The sequence below is a fragment of the Macrotis lagotis genome, chromosome 1 (assembly GCF_037893015.1).
Source record: "Macrotis lagotis isolate mMagLag1 chromosome 1, bilby.v1.9.chrom.fasta, whole genome shotgun sequence".
Classification (NCBI taxonomy): domain Eukaryota; kingdom Metazoa; phylum Chordata; class Mammalia; order Peramelemorphia; family Peramelidae; genus Macrotis; species Macrotis lagotis.
In genome coordinates, this window is record NC_133658.1 from 779,102,984 (window position 1) to 779,123,919 (window position 20,936).

General features: G+C 35.0%; 1 protein-coding gene and 1 pseudogene across 1 annotated transcript in view; both read right to left on the reverse strand.

The window, feature by feature from the left end:
* Positions 1–2,038: 2,038 nt before the first annotated feature.
* LOC141508189 (caspase-13-like) overlaps positions 2,039–20,936 on the reverse strand; it is a 30,437-nt gene continuing 11,539 nt past the window's right edge. The window contains exons 5-10 of the mRNA XM_074216574.1: positions 16,716–16,889; positions 12,574–12,808; positions 11,865–12,017; positions 6,433–6,542; positions 4,446–4,581; positions 2,039–2,291 (exon numbers count right to left, since the gene is read on the reverse strand). Of these exons, the coding sequence (XP_074072675.1) occupies positions 4,483–4,581; positions 6,433–6,542; positions 11,865–12,017; positions 12,574–12,808; positions 16,716–16,889 (771 nt within the window). The 3' untranslated portion in view covers positions 2,039–2,291; positions 4,446–4,482. The remainder of the gene's footprint in view (positions 2,292–4,445; positions 4,582–6,432; positions 6,543–11,864; positions 12,018–12,573; positions 12,809–16,715; positions 16,890–20,936) is intronic.
* Positions 6,549–11,858, reverse strand: LOC141508191 (ADP/ATP translocase 3-like; annotated as a pseudogene).

Here is a 20,936-nt window from a genome sequence, read left to right on the forward strand (position 1 = left end):
AGTGGGAAGAAGTCTCAATAGCCATCCATTCAGAAAACAATCTTCATTCATATCTGACAAGTAGCTGTCAACCACTGTATGAAGACCCTTCTAAGAGGAAGTGAAGGGGATTCACTCTCTTTTGAGCTCAGCAATTCTACTTTTGGATATTCTAACAATTAGAAACTTTTCCTCACAACAAGTGAAGGTTTTTACCCTTTTCTTGAAACGTTGCATTAGTTTCAATTGAATGGTGTTTAAATTCTTTTCCATAATATTCAAGGGCTGATATAATAACTATATATCAGTTAGTCAGGTAGTAAGCATTTATTAAGCCTTTTCTGTGTGTTAGATAGTGAAATACATGGTAGGGATATGGTTAACATTCTAATGAAAGAAGTCAACTCTTAAAGGCAGCTAAAAATCCAGAAGGATAATTAAGAAAAGAAATTTATTTGTTAGAAGAGTATTATAAAGACTATCTTTTGGAAATAAGAAAGCAGTGCAGCCTGGATCATTATATATGACGTGAGTATGAATGAATATCTGTACCTTTGAGTGAATGTACACTCATGAAGGATGATGATGAGAAATGTCTTTGTCAATATCATGAAAAATATGGAATATATTTTTAAAATTCTCTCATAAATTTCTTATTCTTTTGCCAAGATGGAAATCAATATATTTGGAATATCATATTTTTATTAGTTGCTTATTTTGATGATTTTTTATCATTTTTGTACATGAATGAAGGTCATAAAATGGAAATGAATACATATGGAGGATAAATAGATGATATAAAAATAAAAGATAAACATTTTTATAAATATAACAGAATTGTCGAGAATATTTAATGAGAAATAATGGAGATTATCATCTATATCAGTGAGAAATAATGGAGATTATCATCTATATCAGATCAGACTATGGAATGGAATGATTCTGGGAAAGACAAGTGAGAAGGATGGTTTGCACAGACGACCTCTCAACATAATAAACATAATGTTGCAACTCATACCTTAAATCATTTGATTGATTGCTGTGGTCCTCTCAATACTGAAAGACTTGTAATGGAAGGGTTTAAGAAAATGTCACAAATGTCAGTCCTCTTTCAGGACCTCTCATATTCTTCCATGAATTTGTGGTGAATGGAATGAATGAATTACATTCTAACCATTCTAAAATTTATAAAAAAAATTCATCAAACATTTTAACTATGTTTAGGACAAAAATAAATGTGGCCTAGTGGATAGTTACAGCTTCATGACTTGAACACCTGTTTTCAAGTCCTTCCTGGTACATATTTTGGTGATATGATCCTGACCAAGTCACATTCCTTCTAAATACTCTAGGCTATTCTCTGATAGTATAAGTTGAAGACCAGCTGCTAGACCATATATTAGCTTTGCTTCTTCATTCCTTAGCAAATTGACCTCTTAAATGCTTAATGGTTGCTGTTCACTTCATGACTGATCTGCAATGGTAGAGGGAGTTTCCCCATTGAGAGTTTATTATGGAATGCTTATAATCAAATAGTAAATGCTACCCAGTCTTCTTTAGAAACTAACTTATTTGGAGTTTAGAATGTCTAGAATACTCTAAGCACAAAGAATTTAGTCTTCTAAGTATCCATTTCTCTTAATGTGCACTGGTCTAGTGATCACTTTTGTGATAATCTGTTGCCTGATGACCTCAAAGGAAAAAGTAGCAACTTTTTAATTGTTGTTGTAGTTGTTTAGTTGTTGTAGTTACATTCTATTCAAAAATCATAACTAAAGACCTATTTTATATCCAACAAATATGCTAAGAAATGGAAAGGACTAAAAAAAAGGGAGAAGATATTATCCTTAGCCTTAATTTAAAAATGAAGGCATTTGGGGGGGGGGTCAGGGGACTAGTTAGCACATGTAGAGCACAGGCCCTGGAGTCAGGAAGACCTGAGTTCAAATCGTGTCTCTGACACCTAATGTTACCTTGGGCAAGTCACTTAAGTTCATTGTTTTGCAAAAACAAGCAAAAACTTTAAAGTCATTTTTCACACAAAACAATAGAAAGTAATAATAAAAAAAAACGTAAAAATAAATGTAAATGGATTACAGTCATTTATTATAATATTATAAGCACTTAAGACAGGAGGGGAGATAATCAGGAAAGTTTTCTTGGATGATGTCAAATTTCATGTTTGGTCTGAGCTTTTCAGGTTTTACAGAAAAACATGAGGGAGTGACATAAAATAGATTTGAAGAAATATTCTGTATCTGACAACTTTCTGGAAGAATGAAGTTCTTCAGGACTGCATAACGTATTATTTCCTGGATGAAAGAGAGACAGGGAAGGGTATTATAAAAGGCATCATAACAGGGTCAATCCATAGCATAGGACCAGCATCTACCTTGGATTTCCACATAAAAACATAAAATCATATTTAAAAAGGTTTGAAATAGAGTCTTCATAACTTATAGTAGCACTTATATTTATCCCAATGAAATTGGAGTTGGGGAGGGGTGAGATGGCAGGAAAGAGGATCATTACATCTTTGTGTTCTTGAAATGAGTAATGTCATTTTATAATAAGAACTCATTTTCAGTGTTAAATGGGTCATCACTTTTAATCTTTGTTTCCCTTCCATTAATTGTACTCTCGAGAATGACCAAACAAAAGCCATTCAAAAAAGTTATTCCAGGAACAGGAGGAAAATAACAAAATAACAGATTTGAGCATAAAATGAATTTAAATGAAGTAGAGTTGCATGAAGTATTCAGTCTTACTCACTCTTCCAGAGTCATGACAACCAAGATTCCGCATCCACAGAGTCAAGATGACTCATGATGGTTCAAAATTCAGTGGATAATGTTGGTGCCTTTCATGTCTAACAAAGCTCTGAGCACTCTACAATGCCTACTTCATGGCTATTAGAGCAAATTGTTCTCATCTTCCCATTCCATCACATGCTTGGAGTAAGACAGCTCCCCTCCCCCAACTCATGGGTTTCAGATCCCAACCTGGTTTAGCTCTTACTGAGGCATGATCAATGCATATGCTACAGCTTCTTGGAACCATAGATGAGAGTAAGGTAGATCAGGTAGATATCAAAGGCAACCTTCATACCAGAAGTACTAGTCTTCCCTAAATACATGCCATACCCCATTTACTCCAGAGAGACATAACATGCTACTGGCAGTTGATTTTTTCCTAACTAGTCTTGTATTGGACAGGATAATGTATTTTATGATTTTTTGTATTCAAAAATTTAATAAAATTAATTTTCTTACCACAATAAAATCATCCCATACATAAGTATTCTAGAGCACAAATCAAAATGGAGATGTACAGGGCCTCCTGCAATTGAGAGATTCACTAGCTTCTGTGTAGTCTTAAGGTCAAACTTGAACTTATCAACAAAGTTTCCCCTTCTTAGGCTGATATGAGTACAGCCAAAACCTCAATATTGACCTTTTAATGTTTTGGTGATAGGATAATGCCACTGCAATTGACATCATACCCACCAGCTGCCAATCAAGGCATAGGGCAGGAAAATTAGCCTTCCTGAAGCAGCCAAGTCTTTAGAAAGAGAGGCTGGAAGCAGCATGTGGCAGCAAGAAAAACCATCACTACCACCCTGTTGACAACCATATCCTTTGGATGCTGATGTGTTCAGGGTACACAGTAGTCCTGGAAATGAGTACTCCCTAAAATCATTGAGGGAAAAAATAATTGTGAAGAGCACAACCATCTTTGTTGTCACTCCCAGCAATACCTATTTACCAATTGCCACCAAAAGACAAAGACATCGGAGGCCTGAAAGTAAAATTCCCAAATTCCCAAACTCCCCTTTCTTCTTCCAATACATCCCTCATAGCTATCATTCAAGGAAGCGTCTTCTGTGGAGAAAGGACCAGAAATCCTCAATAGTCAACTGGACACAGAGGTCAATCAATTCAGTCTATTTGAGATGGTAAGGTACACTGAGGGAAAGAAAAGAGGCAGCATGTGCCAAAACAGTTGAACCCCTTATGTGACCATCATCTTCCCTCAAACTGTAATGGGTTTTTCCCAAGACCCTGAACCCAAGAACCCTAGGGAAAGTAATATTAAATAACACATAAGCATTTATATCTGCTTTGCCAGTTCTTCCTAGAAATTATGGCACTTTCTATATCTGATTTATAACTAAAATTTTCCAAGTGTGTTATCTTCCCAAATGAGAGCTCCTAAATAGCAGGAATTGTCTTAGTTTTCTTTTTGTATCCCCAGTGTTTAGCACTAAGAGCTTTAGGAATGCTTCATTCACTCAAATTGGACTGATCTTATAATGACCTAGGTCATATAAATGCCAGAATTAAGTGGTATAAATTATTACCAAGTTTCATATAAGTGACTGGAACTAGTGGCACAGCCAAGACTATTGGCCTCCCATTTAGAATTTGAATAATGCAGTTGTTTCCTCATCCCTTTGATCAATTTACCTGAGTTGCCATTAGCTGCTATTTCCTTGTTCTAGTTTTAAATTCCTGGGAAGAGGTAAAATTGTCTTGTCAAAGATAATCTTTCTACTGTTGGCATCTGGGAGTTTTTTTCTGGAGTCTCAAATGCCTTCCGCACCTTAAACAGAGAAAATAAAGAAATAAATTCAATAGATGAGTTTTTTTCTATATTTAATTTGATAACATTATTGACTGTACCTAGTACATGTATGATTCTCCTCCTCTAATACAAGGATGCCTTGGAATAAAGATCGGGCATGGAATCTCTTATCTGCTCTCTAATGATAGAAATACTCTTTTGAGTGGGTATAAAAATTCACTACTTTCTACTTACTTTTTTGAAGGTCATGGAGGTTATGAGGTCCATTGCATGGCTGTAATAATCATATTCATTGCCATTGCAGAAAATGAACTTTACAATAATTATATTTAATCATGATATCAGCACTAGCACTGAAGATATATATGTGATATTCTTATTAAAGTCACAGAATTCAACCTGGTGTTCTGTGTAAGTCTAAATTCCCTTTAAATATCCTTTTGATGCTTATTTTACCATTTTATTGATCTCATATTGAGATCTCTTCAGGAGGCAGGTCAAATATGCAACAGATACATTAGGTGTTAAAACTTGGAAGTCTAAGCCTGAAAAACTTCCATTCAGTTCACACATGAACTTGTTCACAATCTTAAGAGTATCAGACAGAGTAAGCATGATATTTTTGGGTATGACCACCACATCTGTAATACCACAATTTCCAAGAGGTTCATAAACTATCTTCTGAGTAGCAATAATGACATTGTCATAGCCTTGGTCAGGGCAGCCAAAGCAGTAGTAGAAAAAGAGGCATTACTAATAATCTTACTGATAAGAGAACAGCAATGATAATACACTTAGGTTCTCCCCTTCAGGAGAACCCCAACTTTTTGCAAAGTGGTAAAGGCACTAGTTGACTCTAATCCATCATGTCCCAAATAAAAATTCATAAAATCATGCTCTTCAGAAATAGCATTGACTTTTCCATTGATCATCAACTTCCCATCTCAGACATAAAATACCCTTGAACATATTAGAACACATAACTACTTAATCTATGTTAATGAAGATGTAGTTTATGACAAATATTCCATCTGAAGTGAATGAAACCCTGAATAGTAGGTACCAAATCTGGCCAAATTCTTTGAACCTAACTTTCAACATCTCAAATCTAATGTCTACAGCAATGGATCAGAGCAAAGAGAATGGAAGAAGAGTTGAGGACCATAGTTGAGTTTCTTTTTTTAAAAATTTTATTTGTTTAAGGAAATGTGGTTAAGTGATTTGCCCAAGGTCACATACCTAAACAATTATTAAGTGTCTGAGGCTGTATGGGAATTCAGGTTATTCAGGGCCAGTGCATAGTTGAGCTTCTAAGATGAAAATATAGACTAAGGTCATTAGTGAAAAATGTTTACTGAACTACTTTGTCAGTTTCTTAAAGGAGCTTACTGCTTTGAGGAGTTGGAATTCAAGTCAGAGAAAGTTTAATGGAGAGGAAAAAGAGAATTGGGGGGATTTAGTGTTGGGAACATGGAGGTCTCTTGGGAATCATATGAGTGATTGAATTACTGAAAGCAGCATTTGTGTAGAAGGCAAGGTGGATGAGGCCAATGAAAACCCCCAAAAAGGGAAAAAAAATAAAGCCAATAGAGGAATACCAGAGGCAAAGTAGACCTATTTTATATTTTAGTTAATTACTATAATACTTAGATATATAACTAGAATATTACATAACTACCAACAGTTCAACTTCTTCATATAGATACCAGAGGAGTCATATTATTAGAATAAGGGTTTTTTGATTATTTTTATGAAAATGCCAACTTAGTTCTACTCCAGACATCTAAGAGTTTCATGGAAAGTCTAAAAGCTCAGAAAGGAAGGCTCGGATCCCGATCTCCAAATACCTACATGTAAGAAGAAACTGACCTTACGGAAAATCTCCTCCAAATGCCAACAGTGGGCAAATTGCTGGAAACACTCTATGAGTTGCTTGATGAAGATAGAGCCTTCTTTATCATGTCTCCAAGAAATGTTATCTGAAAATAAAAAGGAAATTAAGATTGAGACCTGAATTTGTATTTGATGATAACTGAAAGGTGAAAGTTTGTAACTATTTCTAAGTTGAATGGGCAATAGAAACAAAGTAAATTTAATTTAACTAATCTTTATTGAGAATCTAAATCAAGTCAATAGTTAATGTATAGAAGCCACCATGGCAGATAGATTCCAGAGTAACAATCTTTGAAGGGTTAAAAAGGACAAATGACAAGTAAGTTTTGTTTTATTTTGGTTTTGATTTAGAGACATCAGATCAAATTGCCTGAGAAGGGCAGGGTAAATGCCTAGGTATAATAAATACATCTCTTTTTGAACACTTTCAGAGGTTCCTAGTCTACTTTGGTTTTTTTTTTTTTCCCTCCCTTTTGGAAATGGCAGAGGGAAAGCATATAATAGCTCATTAGATGGAAAATGAGTAGAAGACACCCAGACTCACTTGCAAATAAAAGGCTCCATGATTAGGTCAGAGAAAATTTGGGATTAGATATTTAATTCAGAACATCAGAAGAACAAATTGAAAAACTACTTGTGGTGACAGAGAGTAGAATATAGTCTAACCTTCTAGTTAAGATTATCTTTAAAAATTTAATTATTTGATAGTTTGAAACTGAGTAGCTGTCATATATCTTATCCTATTCTATAATGTCTAAATTCATATATTTTCTTCCTAAATAAGAATAGGGATTAAACTTGTGGTTTTATTGGAATGTGTAATATTCCAGTGCATAATGTCCTCTGACAGTATTGGATGAGTGTTGGTCAACGAGAGTGACAAAAAAAAAAATACAAAATACAACATCAAGATAAAGATGAAAATGGAGTGATAGTTCTTTGGTAGAAGTATGATGGAGCCTTGACTGTAGTAAGAGCAAACTAGAGACTTATAGCATAGGAAATGTAGAATATAGCAGGAAGAACACACAGGGAACCTGAGTCATAGAAGCAGAATGCCAAGCTTAAACCTGAAATGGCTGTGAGTGAAGAGACATATATAATAGTCATAAAAAGTAATATAAGAATAATAAGTAGGATGTATGTAGCATTATAAGGATTGCATAGCAATGAACCTCTGAAATAGGTGCAATTATTGAATAATAATTTTACATATTTTACATTTTACAGATGAGAAAACCAAGGCTAAAAGAAATTAAGTGTCTTTGATCTCTAGTGTTCATACATCCAGAAAACATCACTTGGAGGAAAGAGAATCATGACATCAAGAAGGTGATGCCATGATTTGTTTTCAAATGAATTGGATTTAAGTGAGGGAGGGCTGTGCATTCACTAGCCTCACTCTCTCCTCTGAGGTCATCTAGGTTCAGTGTCTAGATATGGATCTGGATTACCAGAGATAGCCCCAGATGCAGTGAAAGACATTGTCGAGAAATCTAGAATTTAGAGAAGCTACAGAACTGTTTTGGTAGAGGGAAATGACTTCCCAAGACTACCCATTTCAAGGAAATCACAGGTCCAGTTCCAATATCAATTTATTTCTTCAAAGTCCTATGTGATTTTAAGGCAGCCTAAATTTGAACTGAGGACAAAATAATGCTGGTCAATGTACAAAGTGATAAAGACATAGAACTAGATTCCCCAAAATGAAAACTTAATGAATATGTGTCTTCAGACACACACACACACACACACACACACACACACACACACACACACACACAGAGGTATGCATGAGTTTACACATATACATGTAGTTCCTTCTAAAATGAGATTGAAGCAATTTACTTCTGAAGTTATTTATGCAAACCTTCTGCACCATTTATATATAGATAGATATAAGTTGTATACATAAATGCACTTCTTATTCTGTATATATGCATATACTCATACAGATACTATATATATCTCTAAAATTTACGTGTAACAGAAAGAATGTATTGTATATACATACATGTATGCATATATTTAAATACAAATATAATGTATATGTATACTTTATATATATATATTAACTCTCTATACAATTAATGTATACGTGCATATATCCATATGAACATACACATTTGGGCATTGAACAGTAATGTATATAATGTGGAAATATACTTTTGAATTGTATATCTATATATTTTATTTCAATTAACATAATTTGAACTGTGAGCTATACTATTTTATAAGTGCTCCAAATTACTTTTACATGATTATTAGTTTAGAGAAGAAAACAAATTGGTCTTGGAGTCAAGTTCTCTGTTCATAATGACTGTGTGACCCTGAACAAATTGTTTAATGTCTCAATTCTCTAAGACCATAAATTGCAGAGAAGGGCTAACTGGCATTGACAGAGGGAGTTTCATCATCATTTTTAATAAGGATATTTATTTTAAGCCATATGGAACTTAACAGTCATTGATTGATCATCACACATATATGAAGCCCAGAGAGGTTAAGTAGAATGTGATAGTACTGAGATTCAGCTCCAGATGTTCTGATCCTAGGCCTATAAGAAACCTTTTCTTTGCACATAGCTTATTCCCATCTTTTCTTTTAATAATTAGAAAGTAGGTTAAGGTGATTTCTGCTTTTCCATTTCCTTTATTTCTTCTATTTATTTCTAATCCCTGAAACATCTAGAAAAAAACAAAAGATATGCAAGAGTAAAAAAGATAGTATTAGACTAAACAATAATTAATATAATGGAGAATTCAAAGAATATTTAAATAAAAATTTTAATAGGTCCTCCAATAGTATTCTCCTCCTTCACCCAGTGTCACTCCACCATCATGAAGGATGCTTCTTATTTCACTACTAATATACTTCACAGAAAATTAATTACAGATAAAAGATTTGTGGAAATGATTCCCATTTACTTTTTTAAGAGTCTTCTGTGTATTTATTGTTTTACAGCAGAAGGCCCAACACAGATCATCATAACTGCCAAATAGTCAGCTGTGCAAAATAGTATATATATAGTGCTTAAGTACAAATGGGAGACATGATTTTTTTTAAATAAGTACTTAAACACAAATTTATGGTCCTACAAAAGAGCATTTAAACTAGATGGTCTAAGTTGATCTGCTTTCTTGGACCCACAGTAACTGTTATTTTCCCAAAAAACAATAGAAATCAATATGCAGAATCATCATCAGTTCCACTGTGTGAATAATGGATCACAATAAATGAGTCCCTTTCTCTAAGAGCTGTTCTTGGCTCTTCTACAAATATGATCTGGCCTGAATAAAAAGACAACAGGAATTTCTTGAAGGTCAATGGTCGAAAAATGCTAAATATGGTTAAATATTCTACGTGATCTGTATTTACTGGTTCCATTTTTAGTTAGGATGTTCTTAGATTACTTTCTTCAATTCATCATACAGGACAAGCACGAAAGCTCCACCCATGCCTCTCAGAACATTGGACCAAGCACCCTTGAAGAAAGCTTTGCCACCTTCATCTTTAGCGATTTTCCTCCAGCAGTCAATTGTACCAGTATACATGATATCAGCTCCTTTGCATCGAGACTGCCTTACGGTATCAAAAGGATAGGAGACTACACCTGCTACAGCAGTCACTGTCTGTGCAATCATCCAGCTTACCACAATGTGAGTGTTCTTCGGATCTGGGAGCATACCTTTTGCTGTATCATAGATTCCAAAGTAGGCTGCTCTATAAATAATGATACCCTGAACTGAGACATTAAAACCTTGATACAAGCCACGAATTCCCATCAGACTTGGTTATTTTTACAAGGCAGTCTCCCAGGCCTTTGAATTCTCTTTCAGTGCCAGACTTCCCAACATCAGCTGCCAAGCTGGTTCTTGCAAAATCCAAGGGATAGACAAAGCAGAGAGAAGTGGCTCCAGCTGCACCACCAGAGGCAAGATTGTCAGCAAAATACCTCCAAAATTGTGTGTGCTTGTCCACTCCTCCCAAAAACACCTGCTTATACTTATCCTTAAAGGAAAAGTTAAGGGCCTGGGTGGGGAAATATCTGATGACATTGGCTAAGTTGCCCCTCCAGAAAGAAAGCATCCCTTGTTCCTTTGGAATTCGGACTATACAGTCCATAATGCCTTTGTACTGCTTATCTGCAGCAATTTGTTTACTTGCATGCTGCACCTGCAACAGCAGCTTGACTCTCTGGATGGGGGTCACCGCGGTCTTGGAGATGGCCGGGGCGATGCCGCCGGCCAAGATGTCCGTGGCGAAGGAGATGGCCTGTTCCATCATGGTTGCGGCGGGAGAAGGAGCTGGAGTTAGGAGGAGAAAGCCGGCGGGAGAGGGCCGAAAGCCGGAGAAGTCGTTGCCGCCCGCACAGCCACTCGCTACAGCTCGGAGCGGAAAAAAAGGGCTCCCATTTACTTTTGACAATTATGGCTAGACAACTGCACAAAGATACTGACACATGTGAGGCTTATAATGCTCACACCTGATTGTCTGGATTTTTCTGTTATCACACAATCCATAAGACCCTACTCAGTAAGTGATGGATGTGGTCCTAATGATTTTAATAGCCACAACAGTACTTAGAAAGAGTTCCATTTATCCAATAATAGTAAAAGATTACAATAATAATGACCAGAAGGAAAATAGATGCAAACCCACTTTGTTTTCTGGAACTTCCCAGTTCTTCTGAAATATAGATTGAAAAGTCACTGATTTAAACCTGGAAGGGACCTCAGTTTTCATCCAATCCAAGGTAAAGAAACATGCCCAGAGACAACAAAGTAACCTTAAAATATGACAGAAAGCAATTGGTGGAATTGAAATTTTAATTTAGGTCATTGGATTTTAGGGCATCTAGGGAGTACCATAGTACATCGAGAGTATCAACTTTGGAATCAGATGATTCATCTGCCTGAGTTCAAGTCTGGCTTTGGACACTTACTAATTGTGTGACCCTGGATACATCACTGAACCCTATTTAACTCAATTTTCTTTTTTTCTAAAATAAGTTGAATAAGAAAATGTAAATCATTTCAGTATTGCACAGAAATCCCCAAATGGGATTACAGTGAATTAGATATGACTGAAATACAGGGCAGCTAGGTTGCACAGTGGATAGAGCACCGGCCCTGCAGTCAGGAGGAGCTGAGTTCAAATGTGGCCTCAGACACTTAATAATTACCTAGCTATGTGACCTTGGGCACTTAACCCCATTGCCTTGAGGTTAATTTTCCATTGCCTTGCAAAAACCAAAAATAAAAAAATAAGATATGACTGAAACAACTGACCAACAACTTTGAATTTTAATCCATCATATATTCTATGATACCACAAGACAAGAACATTTGAAATTCTACCAAACCAGCATCCACATATTGCTAAAGGAGTTCTAAGAAATCACTTACGTGGGGTTGTAGAACAAAAAGCAATGAAATCCTTTTCCACATGCTCCAATCGAATAGAATCACATGAAAAGTTAAATTCTCTGTGACCTTGAAAGGACTGGCCATGGTCAGTAGAATATTCTTTATCTTTTACCCAAATCAGGCCAATGCCCTCTGGAGACAAAACAAATTTTCACAGTCACTAATCAAAGTAGAACATTATCCCTGAAAGTATTCATCCATGACCCTTGTGTGGGCACATGTACATTCCAATCCACACAGCACACACACACACACACACACACACATACACACACACACACACACACACAAAATGTGGACACCCTTTCTAGAATCTTCTACTAATCTACTACCATTTTTTGTTGACCATGACTAATATTCAATCCTATCCAAGAGAGAGTAAATGGAGAGTGTTTCCAAACTGGAAGATACAGGGGGGCAAGGAGCAAAGCTTAATTTATTATGTATTCATATTGGACAACATCTTTCTGGAAGGACATACCAGTTCCTAGAATTCTAGATCATTCAATTATAATTCTGAGGCATAGTAACATAAAGTTTTGAGATGTATTTATTTTTTCCCTAAAGAGTAGGAAAGAATTCTGGATGAATATAGGTATCTTCCTTGCCCCACTGTTCAAGGGAAATTACAGGTAATATGATGTTAATAATTGAACATATATAGATCAATTTATATCCAAACACTTACCTCCTCGGCATGCCTGGATGATGATAACCTTGGGTTTACCCCTCAGACTGGGGCAATTATGGTTATTGAAAGTCTGGAAGATCGTATTAATGGCCAGAACATCTGGGTTTTGCATTTCATGTCTTGTCCCACAGATACCATCCCAGATGCCATGTGACATGAACACTAAAAATGTGCTATCAGATAACCAGTGATCTGTGAGTCCAGCGAATATCCGCAACTCTGATTCCATTTCCTGAGAGAAACTCAAAAGTTAATGATTAAGACTAGCCAGCATAATGGCAGAGTACTATCTTCTGTAAAGTCATAAATCCTTAACACATCAAAAGAAAGAAATATTGTTCAGGTGCAAATTAATTATAACTGATTTCATAGGATAATAAGATACAAACTGGCAGCCAAATAGGATCCCAACTATGGACTACCCAAAAAAGGCCAAGAGTTTCTGGTGAAGTGTATTTCTACAGAAAAAAAGTATGTTTCTCAAGTGAGATCTCCTTGGTCGGGGCATGAGGTTAGTCAGTGAAGAGTTTGTAAACTGGTAGATATGCTTTTCTGAGAGAATGATTTGTTTCTAGGACACACTTGAAGAAGGAATGTGTGATATGCTAGTGGTTAATTATAACCAAGAATTGAAGGAAAAACTAACAACATAGTAAAATATGGTATTTGACATGAACACTTCATAAGGATGACAAAGGGATATAGCTTTCCTAGTTATTTGAGAAATAGGGTAAGCACTGCCTTATGACACTACTTCTATATGACATAAATTGTTTCTCCCAGGAATTCATATTTTTCCTTTTTTAAATAAATGTAACTTAAGGAAACAAGAAAATATATGCAGGAAAGAAAATGTAAAGCATGATTTCCAGAAAACTAAAAGGCTGCATATACAGAGAGAGTCAGAGACAAGGAGAGAGAGAGAGAGAGAGAGAGAGAGAGAGAGAGAGAGAGAGAGAGAGAGAGAAAAGAAGGAGGAGGAGGAGGAGGTTTTTCTTCCAGGATATCAATATTTATTATTTATTAAGTACTTACAATGTAACAGGTATTATACCAAGTGTAGGGCATAGAAAGGAAGACAAAACACAGTCCCTGCTCCCAAGATACTCAAAGTCTAATGGGGGAGTTTGGATAACAAATAAACTGTTAAATATATGAACAAGATACACACACACACACACACACACACACACAAACACACATATATATATATGTATATGTGTATATATATATGTATATATATACACATATACATACACATAAGGTAATTAAGAGAAAACCAAAAAAAGGAAGGCATTAACATTAAGGGCGACCATGAAAGTCTTGTAGAAGTTGAAACTTTAGAGGAAACCTTAAGGAAATCAGGGAAGTCAGGAAATAAACATGAAGAAAGAGAACTCCAAGAACCAAGGCCAGAAAGTTTAAATCTTCCATTTGGGAGATGAGTATAACAAATATCAAAGAGATGAGTGTCACTGAATTGCAGAATATATGGGGAAATATATGGGATGATTAAAGGGTTAGAAGACTATAATGCTAGGAAGGGGTCAGATTATGGAGGACTTTAAAAGCAAAAAAAAAGGATTTTATATTTGATCCTTGGATAATAGGAAGCCATCATATTTTACTGAAGGGAGGCAGGGAGGTGTGATATGATCAACCTATACTTCAGAAAGATCACTTTGACAACTTTAGGAAGAGGGAGGCAGTGAGGCACAATAGAATTCAAAATTCTAGGCATGATTTGATAAAGGTCTGCAGCAGGTTGATAGTTTCAAAGGAGAGAAACTTTGAAAGATGTTTCAAAGTTTGAATCAATAGATTCAGAAATAGATTGGATATAGGGAATGAAAGGGGAAATGAAAATTCAAAGCAAGCACAGTGTTTACACATGTACAGCACTGAACCTAGCTAAGTCCTGCTGAAGTCATATGGGAATCTCATTCCTCTTCTACTCTTATGAACCATTTTAACAGAAGTCCAAGTTTCCAAAGTAGGGCTTGAGTTTCCATAAGTTTATATAAATAAAATCAATATCTCTAGAATGAGAATGGAAGTTACTACTTGATGAATAATATTTGTATTATATTTCTCTAATATGGGCATAATATCAATCACCTATACACCAACATACACAGACACACACACACACACACACACACACACACACACATATATATATATATATATATATATGTATGTATGTATATGGCCTACTCAATGGTTATTTGATTTTTATATTCATTTATATAACTTTGTTGTAATTGTTACATAACAACCATTTCAGCTGTGTCTAACTCAACATGACACCATGTGACATTTTCTTGACAAACATACTAAAGTGCTTTGCCATTTCTTTTCCAAATCATTTTACAGATGAGAAAACTGAGGCAAATAATATTAAGTGACTTGTCCAGGGTCACACAGTAGTAAGAATTTGAGACCAGATTTTTACTCAGGAAGATGTCTTCCTGATCTGAAGCCCAGGACATTATTTATTGCACTACATAGATATATAATTAGTATAAAATAGAATAATGAATAGAATATAAATGAACACATAAATATATCCCAATTATAGAGGCAATTCCCAAGTGGATAAATTGTCAACAGAGATAAATGAACAATTATCCCCCCCCAAAAAATAGGGACCACTGAGAACTTTATAAGAGATTTCTCTAAATCACCAATAATAAAAGAATTTCAATTCAAAGACACTCAGAGGATTTACTTCATATCCATAAAATTGCCTAAGATGAGAAAATATAGTAATAACCAATGTTTGTTGTAGAAGTTGTGAAAAGACAGGAATATTAATAGTCTTGGTAGAGCTCTGAATTTGTTTTAACTATTGGAGAAAAGAATCTCAATTTTTTTTGAAGAACAATTTATTATTCTAAGAACATGAAAAAAAGTCCATAAACCTTGTTCCAGAGATCCTAGTTCAATATATATATATATTATATATACTCAAAGAAGATCAAATATAGAAAAGAAAGCAAAAAAGTACAAATATTTACAGCAGTGATTTTAGTTAAGCAACACCTGGAAACAAAACAAGTGATTGGTGATTAAGGAATGGTCAAAGATATTTCGTGAATGTTCTATTGTAAGAAATAATGAATACAAAAATACTGAAAATGTATGAAAATATATAATTGATGCCATGTGGAATAATAAAAAAATGAAACATGCAGTTTTAAAACTTTGTACAATATATCTATCACATAAAAATGAAATTAAATATTTTGTAATTATGGCTAAGGCTGACCCCAAATACACCTATTACTTCTTTATAGATTTGAGTGATAATAAATGACTAAAATTGTATAAACCTGGGGCTTATAGGTGGCGCAGTAAATAGAGCACTGGCCCTGGAGTCAGGAGTACCTGAGTTCAAATCTGGTCTCAGACACTTAATAATTAATTACTTAGCTGTGTGGCCTTGGGCAAGCCACTTAACTCCATTGCCTTGCAAAAACCTAAAAAAAATTGTATAAAACCTTCAATCTCAGTTTATGTACTGATTATACTGATTAGTCTTGTTGAACTTTATTTTTTGTTTGTTTTTTTCCTTAAATTTTTACTTTTGATCTTGTTATAGGGGATTAGTCTTTGACTAGTCCAGATAGTAGATGTGTATTTAGAAATGAAATCAATATGAAAAGAAACAAACAAAACAGATAAAACCTGAAAAAGAGATCTTAATTATAAATTCATTGTGACAGGAAATGTGAGATAAAAATTAGAGACCAGTGCTGAGAAATTAAGTCATATGGACTGATAACACAGAAAGCACAATTTGAATTATAACAAAAAGACAAGAAAACAAGAAAGTGAAACCACAATGCAGGAAAGAAATATATAAGATGTCAAGGAATAGATATACAAGAGTCAAGAAATAGTATTTGCCCTAGGTATTATAGTTAACTGTTTCATAAGTCACTAATTCTTCAGTATCCAATTCTCAAAGAGAACCAAGAGGATCAGATATATGTTAGGTCCTTTTAAAAGTCCCATTGAAGTACACTGAACTTGTTTTCTGTAGCACTGTGAGATTGACTTTTGATGATATATATCAATTAGTGTTTCTATGTCTCTGAGAGTGAGTAAAGTGGGTGGTGGGCTGTGGTCCTTACCTGAGCTGTAAGGTTTTCTTTAAGATTCACATTATATCCCAGGTCTTGTAGTAGTTTAGTCATTCCCAAAACATCGTGCTCAGCTCCAAGTCGCTCATGGAGGTGATCGAATTTAAAGTTGCAGATGAGGAGAGCCTGGCGTTTACGGATACTTTTTTCCATTATAGGATATATCTGTAGGGAATGGATGCAGGATAAGTTGACTCCATTGCTTCCTCTTTACCTGTTGAACCTGGATAGAGTTGCTACTTTAAACCCTAGGAACTGTTAACACCACTGATTGTCATACAACTTATTGGCATACTAGACTTAGCAATACTGCATAGAAGTGAAGTCTTATTTCAACTTTACTAGATTTAACTAATGCTTTGAAAGTGCCAATTAGGCAGCAAAACGATTAGAGTGTGAGACCTGTGGTTAAGATAGAATTCTCATCTCTAACTTAACCCTACCTACCAGGGTTGTGATGATCAAAGTAGATAATATGTATTACAAACCTCAAAACAGTATATAAATGATGTTGTTGTTGTTATCATTATCATTGTTATTCATGGAATTCATTGTTTTTCCTCTTACTTGTTTGGGGCTTTCCAAACATCCTTTTCCTACTATTTCCTCTGTTTGAAAACTACTGGGTTCCAAACTTTTCCACTCATAGAATCGTGCACATTATTTAAGAATCCCTTCAAACAAAGGTGTCAAAAAACTGTCATCCACATTATTTCGGAGAACTCTCAAACCAAATTAAAATGGATTTTCAAAATATTTAATAAACTAAGCAAAAATACAATAAAACATACACAATATTATAGTTTAAAATGAAGTCAATATTTGACCTGCAAGATTCTTATGTATAGTTTAGTAGTCCCTGTTTTTGTTTGCTTGCCACTGCTCATCTTAAATACCAGATTCTTAAGAAGTGATCCCTTATTCCTACAACATAATTATTCCCTACAGAACACCAGCAATCACCCATATAAGAATGGGAATTTTGTCCTTCCACTGGTAAGGTTTAGTGTGAAGCCTAGTCTTTCTATACAAACTCTCTTAAAATATATTTATTATATATTATAATATATAATATTATATACATTAATGTATTAAATATATATTATTTTTTACATTTTTATTTGCAACTCTAAATTCTCTCCCTTACTCTATCCCCAATCTTCACCCATTGAGAAGGCAGAAAAATATTATCCATTGCTTATATACATATTTATATGTATAAATGTATATCTGTATGCATATACATACATACATACATAAATGTATATGCATATGTATAAATGTATACACATATTTATAAATGATGCAATGAAAAGCATATTCTGGCATTAGCTAGGAGGAAAAAAAAGTAAGGAAAACGAAGGAAAAACAAAATGTGCTTCAATCTATGTGCTAAGACCATAAGTTCTCCATCTAGAAGTGGGTAGATTTTTTTTTTATCATGAGTCTTTCATAGTATTGAAAGAAAAGTATTAGGGGAAAAATTCATCTGGCACTTCTGTGTTTTGGAATATTAAGGAAATATTATCTTCCAATTTTAAGTAAATATACCTGTGATCTGGCATTTTCTGTGGACATCTTCCCCATTTTTCAGCCTCTTCTGAAATGTAAATATAATGAGATAATAGGAACAACCTCAGTCCCTACCCCACTATTCTTCCTTTATCCTTTTAGTACTCCTGCCAAGGTGTTGAGGTCCAGGTATGAGTCATTCCTTCTAGCTTTTCCCTCTGATTCCTCCCAGCACAGATGGTGGGCTGGGTTCTTTAAAAGCTCTCCCCCTTCTCTATCTTGTACTGATCTCTACTGTTCTTAGCCTAAATTCAGCCACACAGCTTTATTTCTGTTCTTCATGCTCCTCCTCCCCCTCTATTACTCATGACAGCTGCCCCTTCTTTTCATAGCTCCGCTATCAATATCAATAAATCATTTTCTTTTCCTTGCTTCCTCCTTAAAGAACTCTGTGAATTAACTTGTAATTTTCTATAGAAAACTGCTAATTAAAATTTATGGCTTTTCTCACACTCCTAGGTCAGAGTCTCTTAAGTTCTTTACCAAGGAACCCTACTTCCTAGGCACCCTTCATCAATAGATGCAGTGAATCATAGTCATGATCAATTACTAAGCTTTTCACAATGTATTATTTTTACAAAATTGCCACTACTTTGTGCATTGTTCTGATTTTGTTCACTTTACAGTAGGTCATATAATTCTTCCTAGGTTTTTTCCCCCCCACTAAAACCATCTCCTTCATTATCTCCTACAGTATAATATATTCCATCATATTCATATCCTATAACTTTAGACATTTTTGGAGAACTTTAGACTATGTTGAAAGCCTTCTCTTAGCAGAATCATGTATGGAGAATCTGTCCTGGGAAGCAACTTTGTAATCCTTAACCTTAATCCTTTATAATCTTTAACCAGGTAGGAGTGTTACCAGTATTCAGCATTATTGGTCCAAGGACAGTGGGATCTTATCACTGATTACTCCCAAAGACTGAGAGTGACTGACTCAAAACTGTAAGAAAGTGCTTGTTCCATATTCAATCACATTCAGGACTAGCTAGGTCAAAAGGGGTTTCTGCCATCTGTATTTTAATTCAACTAAATTTTATTAAGGACCTAACAAGTGCAAAAGATCTAGGATAAATCAGAATAAACAACAGGACAAAAAAAATTATCATCTTCAAAGAGCCTACATTCTTGAAGGAGTTACACATATTCAAAAACTGAATTACAAATTTAAAGCATTTGCAAAATAATAGAGGAATTTAAAAAGAATCCTTGATACTTAAGAAGCACAATGTATCAGATGTTAAATAGTCCAGCTTCAAGCACATAGCCCCAGAGCACTTCACTAGAGATCTATTTCCACACTGACATTGTACTGTGAATGACTATTTTTTGATATTCACTATTCAATCACTCTAATTTCATTTCCCTCATCTTTTACTCTAAGCCTGCCTCTCCCATTAAGCTGTCTGTACTATTCTGTCAATAACTCGATAAATTATATCTACAATATTCTTCTGACATATTCGTTGAACATCCTTTTGCATCAAAAGTCCAATTTTATTCTCGGGAAGAGAAGGATAGAACAAGATGCAAGAGCAAATTTAGTATTTCTGCTGAGTTCTCCCAAACTAAGTTTGTAAACATTTTTTTAATGCTTCAAATCTGCATCAAGAATAGTGAGGTAAGGGGCAGCTAGGTGGCACAGTAGATAGAGCACCAGTCGTGGAGTCAGGAGGACCTGAGTTCAAATCTAATCTCAGACACTTACCAATTGCCTAACTTTGTGACCTTGGGCAAGTCACTTGACCCCATTGCCTTAAATTAAAAAAAAAAAAGAATAGCAAAGCAACTAAACTCCTGATAAGAAAGTTATTATAAGGAAGCTCTATGCTAACCATGGGACCAGAACAGAATGCCATTTGGTAGCTTCTTTACCCATTACTCATGAACAGGACACAATTCCAGGGTAAAGAGAGAGGTTTATGATTTGGGGCACAAAGGCCCTATCTGGGTAAGTCCAAGGGAGCAGAATCATAATTTGGGTAAGCACAAAGTACAGATCAGAAGGAGAATGACCAAAAAAACTCTCCTCCATCACAGGAAATAGCAAACACTGAAGAAAAGAAAAAACAAAAATAAGAATTCCTTAAAGAGCATTAATGAAAAAGATAAAGTAAAAAAAAATATTTTAAATATCAAACAAGGGAAAGTTAGGGAAAGAAATAAGAATCAGATAGCAGAGAAAACATTCAACTGAGTTCTCCCAGCATCCCCCTCCAAACAACTCTAAAATAATACACAAATCAAATTCTAAAAATGGCAGAGCCAACAAGGTAAAGCATTTTTCCAGGTCAGAATGCTTAGGAAGTTGGAAAGAGATATGTGACAAGGGAGCAGGTTAGTCTGGAGCCCACATGGATGAAACACCAAGGATTGGACTAGATGGTAGTGATAGATGGAACAGCAGTTTGGGGGATTCTCAAGTCAGAGATGGTAAGGGGACTTGGTAACTAATAAGAAAACTATTAGAAGAAACCATTAGCAGTAGACACATGACCAGACTTTCTTAGGCAACTCCATTGTTTTTACCTATTTCTGGGTTATAATTCAAGGGAGTAAAGGAGTGGCTTTGGTCAGGAGAACCCAGAGGTGTGTAATCATTTTTGATGACAAGGATGGAAGTATTCAGAGAAA